The sequence below is a fragment of the Thalassophryne amazonica genome, chromosome 15 (genome assembly GCF_902500255.1).
Source record: "Thalassophryne amazonica chromosome 15, fThaAma1.1, whole genome shotgun sequence".
NCBI lineage: Eukaryota > Metazoa > Chordata > Actinopteri > Batrachoidiformes > Batrachoididae > Thalassophryne > Thalassophryne amazonica.
Genome location: NC_047117.1, coordinates 84,804,042 through 84,825,189, shown reverse-complemented (window position 1 = coordinate 84,825,189; position 21,148 = coordinate 84,804,042). Strand labels below are relative to the sequence as shown.

General features: G+C 43.9%; 1 protein-coding gene across 1 annotated transcript in view; it reads right to left on the bottom strand.

Moving 5' to 3' along the window:
- The window catches only part of LOC117526658 (multidrug and toxin extrusion protein 1-like), a 55,161-nt gene extending 35,994 nt beyond the window's left edge, over positions 1-19,167 (bottom strand). Inside the window, exons 1-2 of the mRNA XM_034188712.1 lie at positions 19,018-19,167; positions 14,929-15,030 (exon numbers count right to left, since the gene is read on the bottom strand). Of these exons, the coding sequence (XP_034044603.1) occupies positions 14,929-15,030; positions 19,018-19,167 (252 nt within the window). The remainder of the gene's footprint in view (positions 1-14,928; positions 15,031-19,017) is intronic.
- Between the last annotated feature and the right edge of the window lie 1,981 nt (positions 19,168-21,148).

Sequence of the window (21,148 nt, the reverse complement as noted above, 5' to 3'; positions counted from 1 at the left end):
AGCGTTTGTCAGGGTTACATGGGTAACTCTCAAGGTCAAGGTCGGGAAAGTACCCCGCTAGACTTAGTACTAAGAAAATATCCAGGAAAACGCACTAAGGCCAACCAATGTATGAGAAAGTGGCACAAAAGGTCACATGGGGGCAGGCAATGGCCTTTGGAGGGATCATTTGATCCGGTGATGTGTGAAGCAGTTGCGGTAGAAATACAGAAAAAAGAAATTAAAGATCAGCAGAAGAATGTAAAAAACAACAAAAAACGCACTGAAGAAAAATAAGTTTTGGCCTTGTTCAAGCAGGAAGCACAGAGGCTACAGCAGAAAAGAGAAAAAATGACAGAGGAAAGATCCAAAGAGACTAAAGCCAGTGCACCGAGCTGGGAAGCAGAGCCACCCCCATATAAACGTCATGATATGGGAAAGACAGCTGGACAATTTGTATTAGGAACTCGTGAAGAGGACCAAGGCATGGATGTGGAGGGCAAATTCACACTGACACTAAAAGCTCGAGAGCCACAAGGAGACAGGTCCTCAGTCTGTCAAATGGATCATACAAGGTCTCCAAGTCCGAAAGTAAGTGGTCGCACACCACGACCAGCAGGGGGGGCCACAAATAACAGTGACACAGAGGCAGACGAGGATAAAGAGAGAGACCTGAAGGCTCCGCCTGCACATCGAGGTCCACTGAAAACCGTCCCCTCCCACCATAAGTCAGCCGACTGGACCTTCACAGGCTATAGAGGCTCCGAAGAGTGGCACAAGAGCTTCTGTGACACACTGGATCTGGCCAGAAGAGATAATGAAGAACTAGCTGAGCAACTTCGGCTAGCGAAGGAAAGAATACAAAGACATAGGGACGCCGAGGAAAGAAGAATATTACAACAATCGACGCCCAATCAAGGGAATCACATTATAGAGCCACCCACCCGAAAAATTTCTGGTGAGATCATCATTGAGACTGCAAAAGAGGCCCGACTCAGGCAAAGACAACGATGTGTAGCCAAAGACATAGCGGCTTTAGAACAGAATATAACCGACTGGATGGACTGCCTGGAACCAGTCAGTCGCACTCGATCTGGAAGACAGTATGGAGCCCCCACAGAAGAAGAGGAGGACGAAGACCTCATATGCCCATTGGTGGTTAGAAATGGTCATCATGTGTATACCCCATGGAGCTGGACAGACATGGTGGGGCTGGCCAACAGGCTGCCAGACATCACCCAAGGAGCTGGGAGATGGATAACTGCATTAGAAGAAGGCACTGCAGGGGTAACCTTGTCTTTAGGTGACATAAAAGCCTTGCTAATGCATGTCATGGGAAAACATGACACTGAAGAATTAGCAGGAAAGGTTGGACTAACACAAATGATGGGCACTAATCAACATGATGAAGTCCCCTTTAATCGCTATAGAAACTCCATGTGGGAAGGACTGAGAAGAAAGTACCCTGAGGTCTTGGATCCCTCTAAATTGGATGATGAGGAGTGGACACCTGAAGAATGCCCAAAGAAGTTCCTGCACCGATTCCAGAAAAGATGGGCGGAGGAAACAGGAAATGCATGGAACCATTCTCCAGCAACTGAAATCCTGTTTAAAATAACTGTAAAAAAGGCTCTACCAGATGAGGTTCAGAAAGCCCTAGATGGAGTTGTGGGACTATCGAAAATGAGTTGGGCTTTATACTCTGAGCATATTTGTCACCATCTTGAAATCTACAAGAAAAAAAAACAAAAAGAAGAAGATGCAGCAAAATCCCTGACGAAAAAATTGGTGCAGATGCAGTTGGGAGAGCTAACCAAAGTCAAGAAAGAAAAAACAAAGACCCAGGCACCAATGATGACCCCTGTTCCTTCTGAGCCGGCAAGCACAGGCCCTACGACAAACACTGCTGCCACCATACAGGCACCTGTGGTAACAGCCACACAGAGCCCCCAAGGAGCAGCAGGGAGCACTGCTGCAGGAGAAGTCTCAGCACCAGTGGAGCATCACTATCACTACCATAGCACTGGCACACCCGGAAATGGACCCACCTACAGTCATGGGTGGAGAGGAGAGTCACGGAACTTTCAAGGTCAAAGAGGAGGGTGGCGAAGAGGATCTCGCCAACCTTCATTTGGAAGCAGATTCCAAAACTCAGCTCCCAGGAACAGTCAAGCGGGACCGCCTATGGGACCAACACCCCCAATAGGGGATCAACCCTCTAATGAGTGTTGGAGCTGTGGACAACCTGGACATCGAATGAGAAATTGTCCGGCCCGACCTTGGGTTGGACCCTCTGCCTATTGGCAATAGGGAGGCCTAGAGAAGACAGAGGGGGAAACGGTGGCATTGGCTATTTCGATGATACCTAAGGAAGAGCCAACCGTCACTGTTAATATACAAAACAGAGATTTCCCTTTCATGGTGGATACAGGGGCAACATACTCTTGCATAGGGAAAATGGGCGCTCATCTCCCCCTCTCTGGGTCTGTAATTAAGACCATCGGCTTCTCTGGGAAAACTCAAATAATACCGTTTACACGCCCACTTCCTGTAACGATTGCAGGAAAAACAATTGAAGCACCCCTGTTATACTCACAAAATACACCTGTGAATTTGCTGGGAAGAGACATTTTATGTAAGCTGCAAACCCAGATAGTGTGTACCCATCAAGGACTGCAAATACACTTTCCTGACGAAGCACTCGCCAACATTATGGTGCTTATGGACATGGAAAACAAGGGCCGACCTGTGCAACCCATGGTATACTGGCTGAAGTTACAACCAGAAAATTCAAATCTCCAACTGGAATGGGAAAAATGGAAGCCCTGGGCAGAACAACACTATGAAGCAGTATGTACACCTAGTTTACCTTTACATGTCACCCTGATGTTCGATGCCAAACAAGAACAAACTGACTATGCATGCTGCTGGGATGTATTGATGAATCAACGGCTGTTTCACATAACCACCACAGAAATTTATTTAGGCCCCAAGGGGCCGCAGCTTCTGTCAAGCTAACTTCAGCTGAACAACAATGGTATCAAGTGCCGAATGCCACACCTCATGTGACCCTTTTAGTCTCAGAAAAGTACGAATCCCATGACCTAGGTCCAATGGTAAAGACAGCCTCAGAAGTTGAAGAATGGCAAAACATGGAAAGTCCACAAGTACATCTGTCAAAAGACCAGCAGTTTATACGAATTAATTTAAAAGTAAATGATGAGGCTATAGCTCAAAAAGTGGAGCTCAATCCTAGACCAGAGGGACAGATGGTGTTATCGGCCCAACAAGAGAAATTGTTAGAGCAAATACCACCAGTGGTGTGGTCCAAAAGCAAAACGGATGTAGGACTAGTAAAAACAGCCTTACCAGTAAAAATAAAAGTAAAACCGGGAGCAAAACTGCCTCACCAAAGGCAGTATCCATTAAAACCTCAGGCTATTGAAGGCATAAAACCAGTAATCAAGGGACTAATGGCAGCTGGAGTTTTAATAAAAACTGCAAGCCCATGCAATACTCCTATCTACCCTATCCCTAAAAACAATACCAAAGAGTATCGGCTGGTACATGATCTGCGTCCTATCAATGCAATTATAGAAATGGATGCACCTATAGTACCTGATCCGCATACTATACTATCAAGCATCCCTGCTGGAGCAAAATGGTACACAGTAATCGATCTGTGTTCAGCCTATTTCAGTGTGCCTGTGCACCCAGACTCACAACATTTGTTTGCATTCACATTTCTGGGACAACAGCTAACGTATACACGGCTACCTCAGGGACTGAACCTGTCCCCAGCCATCTTTAACAAAGTCCTGGCTGAAGATTTACAACACCTTGACATACCCAGTACATTGGTGCAATATATGGATGATCTCCTTATTGCATCAGAGACTCAAGAACAGTGTGAAAAAGATTCATTAATTGTATTGCATGCATGGCAGATGGAGGTCATAAAGTAAGTAAGGACAAATTGCAGTTCTGCAAACAACAAGTAGAATACTTGGGAAGACAGTTGTGTGGGACCACGCGATGTATAGCCCCAAGCCAAGTGGAGGCTATAATCAAGGCTCCCAAACCCCAAACAGTGGGACAGATGCTTTCATTCCTTGGGATGGCAGGGTACAGTCGGCCGTGGATTTGTGATTATGCTATAAAAACTGCACCTTGCGTGCCATGATTAGAGCAGTGGGGCAAACAAGCAATGCAGCTCTCCTCGTCTGGACAGATCAGGCAACGGGAGCTTTTGAGGCCCTAAAAACAGACATGCAATCTGCTCCCGCGTTAGGTAACCCAGATTATGGGAAACCTTTCCATTTGTATGTTACTGAAAAAGCTGGATATGCTTGTGCTGTACTAATGCAGGAAACAAATGAAGGAAAACAACCATTGGCCTATTATAGTACAAAGCTTGACAACATTGAAACAGGATTGCCACCATGCTATCAGGGTCTAGCAGCAGCTGCCTTTGCATTTCAAAAAGCATCATCCATAATCATGGGACATGCAGTAACGTTGTACACGTCGCATCAGTTACATGCCCTGCCTAACCAGTCAACGTTTTGTCTTAACACAAGCTAGACGCACTGGATATGAAGTTGTGTTGTCCGCCCCAGAAATAACAATACAACGTTGTCACACGGTGAATCCCGCCACCAAATTGACCACACCGTTAGATGGTACTCCACATAACTGTGTGGCAGAGACAGAGAAATTTTTGAGAGCCAGAGAACATTTGTATAATCCCGCCATAGATGCAGATCTAACCCTGTTCGTGGATGGCTCATGCTTTCGGGATGCCGCGGGGATTGCATGCGGGTATGGGGATTGTTAAACTAAACACGGATGGTGAGACCTTTGAATTACTGGAGTCCCAAGGAATTGATCAGCCTTGTTCAGCCCAACTGGCAGAAATCAAAGCCTTAACTATGGCTTGCCAGATAGCTAAAGATCAACGTGTTAATATCTACACAGACTCAGCCTACGCTTATGGCGTATGTCATGTACATGCAAACATTTGGAAACAAAGGGGATTCCTGAGAGCAGATGGCACCCCTGTCACTCATGGAGAAGCGATTTCCCAACTGTTACATGCTCTCCAATTACCGTCTGAGGTAGCCATCATTAAATGTGCAGGTCATCAAAAGAATAATAACATCATAGCTCAAGGTAACAACCTAGCAGATGACGCAGCTCGCAAAGGAGCACAAGGAGAAAATATGTTTCCCCTGCTAACCATCCAAGATTGTGCCCCACTGGTTTCACTTGACGCACTGATAGTGGCTCAAAGTAGGGCCAGTGGAGAAGAAAAACGAATGTGGGTTTAAACGAGGCGCTATTGAGACACGCAGTCAGGGGCCAGCGGACAAGCTGTGGCGCAAGTAGTCATGGACATTTTTGTGTTACCCACAATTATTACGACATGCAATCATTTGGGCCCACGGACCCGATCATGTTCGCGAGTCCAAATTATGAACAAACTAAAAGCTGTCTGGTGGTCACCATATATGGCAGCAACAGTGGGCCGTTTGTTGAATGAGTGTGAGGTATGTGCACAGTACACTGTCCGGAAATCATTCACAGCCCCCTTTAGCCCACATTCCGGTCCCTGATGGGCCATTCAGACATCTTATGATGGATTTCATAGACATTGGGAGCTGAAAATCGAGTGTTAAACGAATGAGATATGTTTTGGTTAGTGATATGCAGATTCAGCCGATGGATTGAGGCAGTAGCCTCTGCAAATCAAGACCATAAAACAGTAGCCAAATTCTTGTGCCGAGATGTCTTTCCAAGATTTTGGCATTCCAGATACTATCTCATCTGACAACGGTAGGGCTTTTGTAGCCAAGGTTACACAAGAAACATTCAAACAATTAGGTATCAAACAGAAGTTTGGGTGTGTTTATCACCCCCAATCAAATGGGGCGGTGGAACGGGCTAATGGCATTTTTAAAGAACAAACTAGCAAAAATCATAGCAGACAGCAATGGCAAACTAACCTGGCTGGATGCGTTGCCGCTTGCTTTATTGTCAATGCGCTCACAAACTAACGACTAACCCATTTGACACCATTTGAAGCTCTTACAGGTCGGCCGATGCCTATTCCATACCTGAGAGGACCCTACGAAGGACCATCGCTGGAGCAGCTACAAGACGAATGGCATAATTATCTGAGACAGTTAACCCAAATACACAAAACTATCTTTTTGCAGGTCAAAGGTGCTACAGAAGACAGAGAAGCAGAGATTCCACTTGAAAATCAGAGCATCCAGCCTGGTGATCTGGTTTACGTCAAGGTGTTCAAAAAGAAGTGGGACAGGCCCCGCCGAGAAGGTCCTTTCAAAGTTATTCTTGCCTCACGTACAGCAGTCAAAGTAGACGGTAAGGACACTTGGTTTCATTTAAACCACTGCTGTAGGGTTGGTGGCCCAGCGCCCCTGCGGCCTCGGCAAGCTCGTCTTGGCAGAGCCGCCGGGCCAAGGGGGGAAGCAGGAGAAGCCAGAGACCCTACAGCAGCACCGAGGGACGGCCACGCCTCCCTGCAGCCAGAAGAAGCACCGAGGGAAGGCCACGCCTCCCTGCGGCCAGGCGAACACTGGCCAAGGCGCTCACAGAGACTGATTGAACAAAGACGACGCACAGCTTCAGAGAGTAGTGGATCCCTGCCAGATAGAGCAGCGACAGACTCAGATGCAGACTCAGAAACAACTGGAGACGCAGGCCAACAGACAGACAGAAATACAGACCGACAGATAGACAGGCCACAGGAGACATCAGACTCGGACAGCAACTCAGTAGATTTACCGACAGAAGAACCGCAGGAAGTACAACCCAGACAAAGCACAGATACACCACACATCCCTAGTGACAGCTCATCTAGTGACGGCTCACTTAGTAGCACATCTAGTAGCACATCTCAACAGTCATCAGAGCAATGATTAAGGAATTATTCAAGGGATTGACAATACTACTGGTGGTCAGTATGGGAGAAAATAGACATCCAAAACATACAAAGGACTGTGCCGTGGCAATGGCCGCAATAGCAGCTAAACAAGGCATTCTAAACACAGGAAAAACATATAATTTGGTATACATTAAATCAAAAGCCTACAAGAACATAGGAATACAGGGAAAGCTGGGGGATTACATATTAGGCGAAGCCATTAGCATCAAATGTGAAGAGGAGGGAACACTCAACATAGAGGTAATTTGTGATAAAAGAGGATGCAGGGAAACCAAGCAAGACGTAACTGTTACAGTACATGAAGCCACAAAATGGGTAAAAATCAAACCAAGGAAAAGAGGACAATTAGAAGCCTAGAAACAAGCAGTCACTTAGGGAGATGGGATCCCAGTACAGACCTAGCCCGCACACAAGGGTTGAAGACCAATTTATTTTACCAATGGTTGAAATTTTCGGCTAGGCAGATCAGTGAAAAGCCTTGCATAGCCTGTCACCGGAAAGGTGTGATACCTCAGGCTAAACCCCTACCTGATATCAACAACTGTTATAGGAGTCCCCAACATAACTCAGACCAAGCAGAATGCTATACACAATGTGTTATGAAAATGGCAGTAGGTGATGAAAAATATGCTGCTGACAGTAAACTTTGTCCAGTGCCCCTAAGTACAGAAGGAACCGTTCCACCTATGATTAAAATAGAGAAAGGGATGATACACCCATTCTGTATAGCTAAAGGCTTAGTAGCACAATACATAAGCGATTGGCAGGTAGGGACGACCCAGCCAAAACACCACATACAGTGTATGCAAAGCAGCAAGAATACAAACCGGCCAAAACAGCATGGAACATTACCGTCTGTCACACCCTGCCAGCAGCAGGCATACAGTGTGAACAAATAGTACCGGCCACAGGGGGGTCTGTAATTGGACTGAATCTCACCCATGCTTCATGGGTATCTACTCCAAATTTAGCTAAGGGAACGGTACCCTTAGCTGACATCTTTTGGATATGCGGACAAAAAAAGGAAACTCCTGTCATCGCTGTCCCCGAATTGGAAAGGCCTTTGTGCTCCTGTCATGCTCACAGGAGCAATAACAGTAATTGAAATGCCAAATTCAATACAACCCATGCCACAGAAACTTCGTAAGAAAAGAGGAATAATGATGTTTAAAACAGACTACAACATCACAGTAAGAAACGGGATACCAGAAGGGATACCCCGACAGTTAGAAGCCATAGACAGTAGCAGAGTTAAAGCAGATGAAGATGCGGATAAATGGGGATGGGCATTGGCTCTGTTTGGGGTTACTCCAAAAATCCGTTCTAGGTTCCAGGAGGTGCAGTGGATTAATTACTTGTGGTATAATCAACAAAGATACCTGAACTGGACATTGGCAGCAGTAGGAGCCTTAACCGAACAACTGCACGCCACCTCGCTAATGACAATGCAAAATAGATTAGCTATCGAGATGATGATGGCTGATGAACAAGGAGTTTGTATATGATCAAAGCCACCGAATGTTGCACAGCTATTCCCATGCGTACAGGGGAAGACGGAAATTTGACAGAGCTCTTAATCACACTTGAAGAGATGCAACAGGAACTGTTAAGTAACTCCATAGGAGGGAGAAATGAAACTGACGATTCTGGATACATTGTAGGGAATGGAATGAATATTGGCCCACTATTTTCACTGTTTGGGACTCTAAGGAGAGGGTGGATATCATGGAAAGACTGGTTATACCAGATAGGTGTAATCTTGGCACTAACAGGGGTGGCGGTCTTGCTGGTAATATGTTGTGGTATTCCCTTGATAAAATTTCTGGTCAATAAATTGATTTCATCCACAGTAGGACAGCTCCCACTGTTAGCCATCCGAGCCCTAGAAGAAAGCACAAACGAAACAGACAGAGAACCAGAATATATGGAAATGGATGAAATACCAATTATCCTCCCCGACAGCCCCCAGCTCCCTAATATTGTGGCGTATACCCCAGATAGGGAGGACTGGGATGGACCGTGCTTGGTGATATTGTAGACGAGGAAGAAGACATGCACGCACATTTACATTCACACACATGCACCCACAAAAATGAGGGATAGGATAGACAATATCTGAAAGAATGATATGGAGCTGTAATAATGAACGTATATGTATATTACTAGGACACAGGAGTATGGCTGAGAGACCAGACTCCCCTGATCAGGGACCTATGCCTGATCTGCCTCTATCAAGTCTGATTGGACTCTCAGAACTGTTTGGAGAAGAGGATATACAGGAGGGATGGTCGAGACATGATTGATCGCCACAGCCGCCATCCATCCAGCAGCTAAACCAGTTGGCAACAGAAGGATCTTCATCGTTCCAGCACCTGGCGATGACGGCTTCACAGAATCTGCCTGCAGCAAGAGTCGGCCCGAGGACTCCACCATCACCTGAAGGACCCTTTGGACTCAGGAACACACCCCTTCCGCAGATGCCATGGAGACAGTCACATGTGCCAGTGGCAACGATACCCTCCAGGGGAGGCAGCCAAGGTCGGCCATATGTGGTCTTCAGTCTAGTATGGACATGCTAGCCTGCATGATGGAGCATATGGAAAGGGAACAGCTAGGGCTGGCCACCACCACCCTGAATGTGGGCAAGAATTCTCTGGGGGCCCTGTACAACCTGGCCAAGCAGCACAAGGAGCTGGAAAGATCCATCAGAGAACTGCACGACTGTCTGAAAGCCAGAATTCCTGATCCTTCCCCCACTACCCCTGAAAAGCCAACCTCCCCATGTTCCCCAACTTCTCCCAAAACTTCAGATGCTGAGTAAATGCTGAGGAGCGCGGACTGACGTAATGGCACTGAACACGGACTATGATCTTGGTTCTTGAGTTTGAATTGCGGACTGGTTTCAGAAATCTGAGTGTAAATAAAAACAAAGAAGGATATATGTTAGTAACGAAAGTTGGGTAAATGTCTGTCCTTACCATCATCTGCGTAACACAGATAAAGCTAAATGCATACACATAGATATCACATTGCAAAGTTATAAAAAGGGGACCCTTACACGGCGTGTTTGTAGATTTAGTAGTAAAGATGCACCATAGGGACCCCTTTTTTCTTAAATTATAGCATGCCTCAAGAGACATGCATTGCCTAAATTTGGTGTCTGGCCAAACGGGCATTAGAAAACAAGCTGAAAAGAAGAAAAACAAAGTGGAAAATGTTGAGAAATGGCCTATAATGAAAACCATTATATGATTGACTAAGGCAAATGACTTAAGGACGGACATGAAGGGAAACCATTTATTGTGTTTTATCATTTAATTAGACATAGCTGTGCTAACCTTAGAATAGTTTCTTGATTGATCGACTAAATAGTGGTAACGTAGGCGTTATTTGATGCATTTAAGTAATACATGTGTGACTCTTTAACAAAATAATATGTAGAACCAAGTATAATGGGTTGGAGCCTCTGGTCGAGTGAGACAATAGATGCCAGAAGATGATTGGTTGCACTGATGTCAATGTAAAGCCTTTACTTTGCCATGATTAAGAGGTTGCTGTAACTTGTGTTATGTGGCCATTTTAAGTGCCTTGAATTACACTAAAACTCAATGTTTGAATGTCACCTTGCGTTGATATAATCCGGCTAATTGCTCACCTTGTGCCTTAGTATGTAGGTTCACCTGCACTGCAATATATTTACCGTGTGAAGTATCACTGATATTCATATCCGCACCAGAGTTATCAGTAAGTCGAGTGATGTGTTTTTCTTTTTTATTGCAATGCACAAATGAGGATGTCTTGTCAGTAAACAACCCAAGAGTATAGTGATGTAATGGGACTCTTTCGAGTCCCAGAGGAGGGGACTGTAGAAGAATTTTTAGGTCCATATTTGAACTGTGATGAACTATCAAGTGTCCTGATCCGAACTGTATGTCCTCTGGTTGAACTAGCAGGTGTTCAACCCAAAAAAGGGCTCTATTAGTCATTTAGTCTGTCAGGGGCTTTCCAAGGCCTTTTAGGTGCTTTCCCGCAGGCCGCGTGCAGGGGCCTCAGGCCAGCTGCACGTGTGGCTGAGGCCACGTGCGGAGGGGGCCTCAGGCCAGCTGCACCTGTGGCTGAAGGTCTTTTAAAAAAATCAGTTGTAAATCCTTCATGTTTTAATGGGAGCGTTTGTCACATTGAAATAATGGCCTAACACCTGCTTAGGGTTCACTAGAGGACGCTTCCAATAGAAAACCATGTCTTGGGAATGAAATAAATAAAAAAGTCGAAGGAGGAGCGATGCCGCGGGTCTCCAATAATAGACGAGCGCGGTTGTCATATTCAGTCTCTCTAGAGGACTCAGTTTGTCTAAGCTTTGTGTCGAAGGCTTAAATAAACTTAAAAACTCTGTGCATTTTATCTTGCTTAAGGCTGAATTATTGTAAAGTGTTGTGTCCTTTTTCTAGCATATCACTTGCAATTAGTTTGTGTTATCTAAAACAAGACATCCCGAGAAGACTAAAGACGAGCCGCGACACTTGGTTTCAATTTCAATTTATTTTCTTTTATGTAGCGCCAAATCACAACAGAGTTGCCTCAAAGCACTTCACACAGATAAGGTCTAACCCTACCAACCCCCAGAGCAACAGTGGTAAGGAAAAACTCCCTCTGAGGAAGAAACCTCAAGCAGAGGGTGACCCTCTGCGTGGGCCATGCTACAAACATAAATTACAGAACAATTCACAGAACAATTCACGGACAAATATACAAGAAATGCTATTGGCGCACAAGACAGGAGGATCGCCAACATGAATACAACTCCCATCTCTGGATGGAGCTGCACCTTAAACAGAGAGAAAAAAACAGAATCAGGCATCAGAAAGACAAAAAAAATACTGTCTAATTTGCCAGCATTAAACAAGAAAACAGAGAAATACTCAGGTGATCGCCAGCCACTAGCCCTGAACTTCATTAAAAGACCCAGAATTTAGGTAAAGTTGAGGCCGCAGCCCACTCCAATTACTAATAAATTAATTAAAAGAGTAAAAAGCGTAAAACAAAACTGTACCAGTATGTTAGCCATATGAAAGGGAAAATAAGTGCGTCTTAAGCCTGGACTTGAAAATCTCCACAGAATCTGACTGTTTATTGATGCAGGGAGATCATTCCACAGAACAGGGGCATGATAAGAGAAAGCTCTGTGACCCGCAGACTTCTTATTCACCTTCGGGACACAAAGTAGTCTTGCACCCTGAGAACGTAAAGCCCGGGCAGGTACGTAAGGTTTAATTAGGTCAGCTAGGTAGGGAGGTGCCAGTCCATGAATAATTTTATAGATTAGTAGTAGAACCTTAAAATCTGATCTCACTGGGACAGGAAGCCAGTGAAGGGATGCCAAAATGGTGTAATGTGGTCGAACTTTCTGCTTCATGTCAAAAGTCTGGCTGCAGCATTTTGAACCAATTGGAGACCCCTAATGCTAGACTGCGGTAAACCAGAAAATAGAACATTGCAGTAGTCCAATCTAGAAGAGATAAATGCATGGATCAGGGTCTCAGCATCAGCCATAGACAGGATGGGACGAATCTTCGCTATATTTCGCAGGTGGAAGCAAGCAGTCCTAGTAATATTTCTAATGTGGAGGCCAAAGGACAAGGAAGGATCAAAAATTACCCCAAGGTTCCTCACTTTGTCAGTGTGATGTATGACACATGAGCCGAAGCTGAGCGTTAACTGGTCAAATTGATGCCGATGTCTCACTGGACCAAGAACCATCATTTCAGTCTTATCAGAATTTAAAAGTAGGAAGTTTCTAGACATCCAACTTCTCACTGCTACAAGGCAATCTTCTAAGGATTTTATGTGAATGAGATTACTAGCAGTTATCGGCATGTATAACTGAGTATCATCTGCATAGCAGTGAAAGATAATCCCAAAACGCCGCAATATGTCCCCAAGGGGTGCTATATAAAGGGAGAAAAGCAGGGGGCCTAAGACAGACCCCTGTGGAACCCCAAGTTTCATGTCACTAAGGTTAGAGGTAGTGTTACTGTACTAAACACAGTGAGAATGACTGGTCAAGTATGACGTCAGCCATGCAAGGGCACTCCCAGTAATCCCAAAATGATTTTCCAGCCTATCAAGTAGAATATGATGATCCACTGTATCAAATGCAGCACTGAGATCTAACAGCAACAGAACCATAGTGGTGTCCGAATCCATTGTAACCAGAAGATCATTCACCACTTTAGTGAGAGCCGTCTGTGTGGAATGATATTTTATAAAAGCAGACTGCAGTGGCTCAAAGAGATTATTCTCAGTAAGATAGTCTACGAGCTGCCGTGACACCACTTTTTCCAGAATTTTAGAGAAACTGATAGATTTGATATCGGCCAATAGTTTTTCAGTACACTAGGGTCAAGATTAGGTTTCTTAAGTAATGGTTTAATCACTGCAGATTTGAAACATTTAGGAACAGATCCAGAAGTTAAAGAAAGATTAATAATTTCCAGCACAGTCGGCCCAAGAGTGGGCCACAGGTCCTTAAACAGTTTTGTTGGTATAGGATCAAATAAACAGGTTGTGCTTTTTGTTGACATTACGAGTTTTGTCAGCATGCCTAGTGAGATACTATCAAATTCTGTAAGTCTAGGTAATACCTCAGTAGTGGCGCCCACCTCAATAGCAGGGTGTAGTGGCTGGGTTAAGGCATGCTGGAATATGTTTAACCTGATGTCTTCTTTTGTCTTCCCAAAGTAATACAGGAAATCTTGTGCTGTAAAAGGAGAGTAAACTACAGGTGGTTGTCCATGCATCAGTGTCGCCAACGTGTCGAACAAGAACTTTAAGTTATGCTTGTTTTTGTTGATCAAATCAGAGTGTTAGGTCTGCTTTGTAGCCAATAATGCATGCTTATAGTCTAAGATAGCATCATGCCATGCAAGGTGAAATACTTCTAATTTTGAACGATGCCATTTCCATTCTAGACCTCTTGCTTTATGCTTGAGGTCACGCAGATAATCATTGGACCAAGGTGACTGTGATTTGGGGGAGTGCGGTTTTAACACAGGTGGTGCAGTCATGTCGAGTGTAGTTTTGAGCACTGAGTTTAAACTATCCACAAGTCTGTCTACTGACTGGGTATTTGTCAAATGTGAAGCTAAGACATCAGGCAGTCTAGCTTCAAGTTCAGTCTTAGTTGAGGAGTTGATGCATTGCCGTAATGATATATAAGGTTGTTGTTCCACTAAACACGGCAGCGAAACTGTAAACTTAATACTTTTGTACTGTAACATGCACTGTCAACTGTGGGACCGTATATGTAGACAGCTGTGTGTTTTTCCAAATCATGTCCAATCAACTGAATTTACCCCAGGTAGACACCAATTCATTTCTAGAAAAATCTGAAGGATGATCAGTGGAAACAGGAAGCACCTAAACTCAATTTTGAGCTTCATGGCAAAAGCCGTGAATACTTAGGTACATGTGATTTCTTTTTTCTTTTTTTTTTTATTTGCAAAATCTAAAAAAAAAATTTTTTTTTCGCATTATCATTGGGGGTATTGCATGTAGAATTTTTACAAAAAAATGAATTTCTTCCATTTTGGAATAAAGCTGTAACATAACAAAATGTGGAAAAAGTGTACAGCTGTGAATACTTTCTGGATGCACTGTAATTTATGATAGATTATAATGTGCATTGTGGTGTAGGTTCAGGTCATTTAGTTTATATAACGGTCAAAATAATTCAGGGAACACAGTGTCTCTTTAATTATTTTGAGATGTATTTATAATGACCCCTGACTATATTCCTGAGATTCTCCAGCCAGCCACCAGGCCCTCCTCCATGGCCATAGGTAGTACCACTTACCAGACCTCCCTCAGCCACCATACCTTCCATTGGATGGGGTACTGGGTGCACTTTTGTTGGATGTTTTTTTTTCTATGCTCTCAGTGGGATGCCGTGTGGTGGAGAGAATTAAGCGAATCTACCTCACCGCAATGGCTAATGATACTCCAGCAAGCTCCAGTTTTCCCAGATGACCGCAGAACACCATGCTGATGAAAGAAATCATGAAGCTCATCAATTGCGACAGAACCTGAAGCACAGAAGCAAACACAACACAAAAAACTGTTGAAAACACAATTTCTTTGTTGTTCTTCGATTGATTGATTGATTGATTGATTGATTGATTGATTGACTGATTGATGGATGTAAATGAAGTCCAAGAGATCTTCAACTAGAGCATCACGCCCGTACAGTGCAAACCTCCGCCAACACGAGAGTCCAATTCAATAAATTTTTACTTTGGAAAAAAATTTTCAAGGTCGAAGTCCTGTTAGAAGTGACTTTTCATAAGCTAAAATACAAGGTCTGTTAGAAAAGAATCCGACCTTTTTATTTTTTGCAAAAACTATATGGATTTGAATCGTGTGCTTGCATCAGCCAAGCTTGAACCTTAGTGCACATGCGTGAGTTTTTCCACACCTGTCAGTTGCATCATTTGCCTGTGACCACGCCTTGTGGGAGGAGTGGTCCAGCCTCCTAGGCGGATTTTCACTGTCAGGAAATTGGCTGGCGGAGGAATTCATGCGTTGGGACGGAGCCGCATGGCGCAGATGCTGAAGCCTCACAGGACATGTGGCATGTCCAGCTCGTCCACAATTTCTCGGATAGTCACACGACTGAAAAGCCACCCAAAGCCGTCTGAATCTTCCGAATGGTGCAAGAGCTGGGCATGTCAGGGCATGTCCTGTGAGACCAACATGAAGGTGCTTTTGTCCCGCGCCATTAGCGGCTCCGTGGCGAATTCCTCCGCTCCTCTTTCCATGACAAAAACTCCTGTAACAGTGGAATGTGCCGAAAAAGTGGTATGTCCACCTCTTCTGCCATTTCTGTGGTAGTCAGACGACGTCCCGGATCAACACAGCATTTAGTTTGGAAATGATCTGGTTGTTTCAGCCTGTCGATTGCCGCTCGGAGCGCGGCGTGCCCTCAGCCACTGTGGGCCGTCTTTAATCCAGTTGTAATGCTCCTTAATCTGTGTGATCCCCATAAGATCTTCACCGAAAGCCATCTGAATTTTCCAAATGGTTTCCACCTGGCTGTCTCTCACAGTTTCTGAAAAAATTTTGATGCAGTAAAGCGGCAGTCGCTCAGCCAATTTCCTGACAATGAAAATCCACCGAGGAGGCTGGACCACTCCTCCCACAAGGCGTGCTCACAGGCGAATGACGCAACCGACAGGCGTGAAAAAACTCATGCATGCGCACGAAGGTTCAAGCTTGGCTGATGCAAGCGCACATGATTCAAATCCATATAGTTTTTGCAAAAAATAAAAAGGTCGGATTCTTTTCTAACAGACCTCGTATAATGCGAAATACTGATGTTAAAATAAAATATCAGCTAAACCAGCAGTATGGATCAGATGAGGATCAAACTTAGTCTGTTCACTGAGAGTGCCAATTTGCACCTCATTGTCACAAATGAGAGTGATTGAGGCACTTTTGATTGAGATATAATGGAAATTGTATGTCATGTTTTGGCCCTAATCTCGCTCTGTATCATGTTTTTTTCCCTGTCCTCATCTTTGCCACTTCTTTGATCCTCAGTTTTGATTTTTTATTTATTTCATAGTTTCTGTGTGGGGTTTTCTATTTATTATGCATGTTTGGTTTATCATACTTTAGTCTTAGTCTCTGTTTATTTTACATTTAATAGGTGTTCTATTTTGTGGTACTTTTTCTTCAGCTGTAATTTTTCATTTTGTATCAGTAGTTGTATCCCCTGTTATCACTTTAGTCACTAGTAGTTTTTCTGTTTTCTGTTCTGTTCTGCTGCTGGGGGGTTTCCCATGATGCACCCAGTGTTTCTTTTTATTCACCTGTTTTTGCTCTGTATGCACCACTCTGCTTTTAATCATTAGTGATTGATCTCTGCTCCCCTCCACAGCATGTCTTTTTCCTGATTCTCTCCCCTCAGCCCCAACCAGTCCCAGCAGAAGACTGCCCCTCCTTGAGCCTGGTTCTGCTGGAGGTTTCTTCCTGTTAAAAGGGAGTTTTTCCTTCCCACTGTTGCCAAGTGCTTGCTCATAGGGGGTCGTTTTGACCGTTGGGGTTTTTCTGTAATTATTGTATGGCTTTTGCCTTACAATATAAAGCGCCATGGGGCAACTGTTTGTTGTGATTTGACGCTGTATAAATAAAATTGATTTGATTTGATTTGTTACTCTTCAGCCACATGTTGAGTTCTTTTCTAGTTTTGATCCAGCCTTTTACTTTCTGTTGTTCTGTTTCTGCTCTTTCATTTGTATATTTTGTTTCGCTCACGTTTGGATTTTAGGTTTCATTATTTCTTAGTTGTTTAACATTTATCGAGTCACTGTCACATTCCTGTTTTTGCTGCTTTTGTCTGACACGCCCCCGTCACTCCACTCATCTCGTTTGGCCACGCCTTCTTCCCTGCACCTGCATCTTATCACACCCTGATTAACCTCTGTATTTAAGTCCCATGTTTTCCTGTGTTCACTGCTCGTTCATTGTGCTCCATGCCTTGTGGTCTTTCTCTCATTCTAAGCCTTCCTTATCTTGTTTTTGCTCTGCGTCTTTTCTGTGCTCAACTCTCGTCCGTTTTTTGACCACATCTCAGCCTGCGCCAGTGAACCTGCTTCTCCGTGTCTGATCCTCGCTTGTTGTTTGACCACGTCCTCGCCTCTTGACCATCTGTACCTCAGCCTATACTGATTGACTTCCTGTGTATCGAACTGAGCCTGTTTTTGGATAAAGCCTTTTTCTTAACCCACATACATTTGTGTCCATCTGCCCGCCATGCCTCGCCACCTCACTTCCTGACAATGTAAACCAAATGGGCATTTCAATATTAAATTCAAATGTCCACAAAATCCACAATCCGGATGGATACCATTTTACATAACGCTCTCAAATATGAAAGAAATTTGCCATAACTGGCCACTGTGACGTGCATGTCTGCTTGCTGTCATCACGTGGATATAAATAAAAATGTATATCGCTTGGCGACAGGCTGCAGTGAGCAAGCGTGCACATGCTGCAGCCCATTGACAGGCTACCCCCAGGTTGAAAGGACTGCTTCAGAATCAGAACATGCAGCGGGCGATCTGACTGTCACACCACCCCCGTGAGCTCTGTTCCACATGACGCGGTCTCAGTCCTGCAGCGCGGCATTCACAAGACATGCGTGTCAGGCAGGACACTTGGCTGGATACACCAGACCAGCAGTAGATGTGGACATGAGAAGAGTGAACTGCTTCATCATTCATGTCATTTCATGATTGTACGTCTGTGACCATGGGTCATCTACAGAGGAACAGATGGATCATATTTGTTTAAAAACACACAAAGATGTTTAAATGTTTTTTTAAAAAACAATGTTTAAAATATGACAAAAGATAAAAGGAGGAGGGGAAGTGATGGTCTAGTGGTTAAGGCGGGCTTGAGACCAGAAGATCCTTGGTTCAAATCCCAGCTTGACTGAAAAATCACTAAGGGCCTTTGGGCAAGGTCTTTAATCCCCTTGTTGCTCCCGGTGTGTCATAAGTATCTTGTATGGCAACGCCCTCACACCGGGGTGAATGTGAGGCATTATTTGTAAAGTGCTTTGAGTGTCTGATGCAGATGGAAAAGCGCTATATAAATGCAGTCCACTTATAAAAATAGAAGAATAGAAAGTTCTTTAAAACCACATTTAAAATGTTTGAAAAGGGTACAAAATGTGTGAAAGAATAGAAAGTTCTTTAGAAACAGGTTTGAAATGTTTACAAAGGCTTCAAAATGTGTAAATGCATAGACAGTTCATTAAAACATAAATTCTTTTAAAATGTGTTTAAGATGTGGAAATTAATAAAAAGAAATACACAAAGATATTCATGATAATTGTATGTATTGTGTTGTCGGTGTGGGGGTGCAGCTATTCATTTGTTCTCTGAGGGGGGCTCACTCTCCCACATTTTGAAAACCCCTGGACTAAGGCAAGCGGTTGAAGGTGAGCGTGTGTGTATGAACACATACAATAAGACTCCAACTCCACTGTAGGTACAGAAGGCTCTTACCACTGGACCAGCGAGTTTGACAACTTCCACCAGTTCATTCCGGTACTCTGCTGATACTAATTCCCGCATGTACTTCAGGTAATAGCCGCAGCCCATCACGGAGCCTCGGTCTCCAGGAGCAGCTTCATTCATCCCCACAGTGGTCGTCATCCCGGCTGTAAATTTTCTTGTTGGCTGAGAGCTGTCCTTGGCTGAATCCTCTTCAGCACAGCTTGGTCCAACCGTTTCCCCCTAAGGAACGCCATTTATTGCAGTATAGTTCATCAAATATTTACACTGAAAACTAACAGCAGGAGGAGGAACCAGGATTGAGTGCCCTCCGGAGAGTGCAAATGTGTTGTCTGCTTAAACGTGCATGTAAACTGGTTCTAGCTGGTCCAAGTGTTGACAGTTATCATTAAGTGAAGCAGTTCTGCATGTTTAGTGAGTACAAATTTGAAAAATGATGAAGGTAAAACAACTCACGTGGAGCCAAAGGTTTCTCTGTGACCAAAAACAAAAGCCATCAGAAGGAGGTGGGAGCTTTAATTATATACACCTGCACATTAATTACCTGTGTGGATAACATGACTCACCAAACATAAAAATAAAAAAACCCTGAGCACAACACAAGATCTTCAAACACAAACTTAACCTATTCATAACAATTTGAGAGTATATATATTTGTGTTCCCATACAGTTTGACACCCCACTTGCTCTCATATTGTAATAACTAAAAGGATTACTGCCAACAATAAAAATTACAGCTTTTCTGCTTTGCTTCATTTAGCTTTTGTTCACAAAGTGTGGCTCGAGGTTTACAGTCTTGCATATCAAACCTTTCAAGTATTTTTTTTAACATATTTCTTTTGTGTCTCAGTTTGCTCCTTATTTATCACTACCTTGATGCATCAACTCCTCAACTACCACTGAACTCGAAGCTAGACTGCCTGATATCTTAGTTCACGTTTGGCAAATGTCCAATCAGTAGACAGTCTTGTGGACAGTTTAAACTCAGCGCTCAAAACTACACTCGACATGATTGCACCACCTATATTAAAACCACACTCCACCCAAAACACAGTCACCTTGGTTCAGTGATTACTTGCGTGACCTCAAGCATAAGGCTAGAGGTCTAGAACGGAAATGGTGTAGTTCAAAATTAGAAGTATTCCACCTCGCGTGGCGTGATGCTATCTTAGACTATAAGCATGCATGACTGGCTACAAAGCGGACCTATTACTCTGATTTGATCAACAAAAACAAGCATAACTCAAAGTTCTTGTTCGACACAGTGGCAACACTTATTCAAGGACAACCAACTGTAAGTCGCTCTCCTTTTACAGCACAAGATTTCGTGGATTACTTTGAGAAGAAAATAGAAGACATCAGGTTAAACATATCTCGGCATGCCTTAACCCAGCCACTACACCCTGCTACTGAGGTGGGCGCCACTACTGAGGTATTACCTAGATATACAGAATTTGATAGAATCTCACTAGGCATGCTGATGAAACTCATAACGTCTCCAAAAAGCACAACCTGTTTATTTGATCCCATACCAACAAAACTGTTTAAGGACCTGTGGCTCACTCTTGGGCCGACTGTACTGGAAATTATTAATCTCTCATTGAGTTCTGGATCTGTTCCTAAATGTTTCAAGTCTGCAGTGATTAAACCATTACTTAAGAAACCTAATCTTGACCCAAGTATATTGAAAAACTATTGGCCGATATCAAATCTATTATTTTGCTCTAAAATTCTGGAAAAAGTGGTGTCATGGCAGCTCATGGACTATCTTACTGAGAATAATTGTTGTGAAAGTGTAGTGACACGGACCCACAACAGGGGGCGCAAATGAACGGTCAATAGATGAGCCAAAAAGTAACAATTTAATGTTGTGAAGGTGCACAACGAATACACAGACAATCTCAGAATGTGATAACAGTCAATCCACAAAGGTGACGTGTGGGCAGGCTCGAGGATAGAAGATGTCTGTCCTGAGAAGAGCCGGAACCACACGATTTCCGCCGCCACCGAACCTGGTGAATACTGGAGCCGCCAAGTCCCGAATTCCCAGGTGATCACCGTCCCCGACTGTCGGATCTGGTACTGCTGGCGAAGAACAAAGACAGTCAAGTGTGGGTGTGT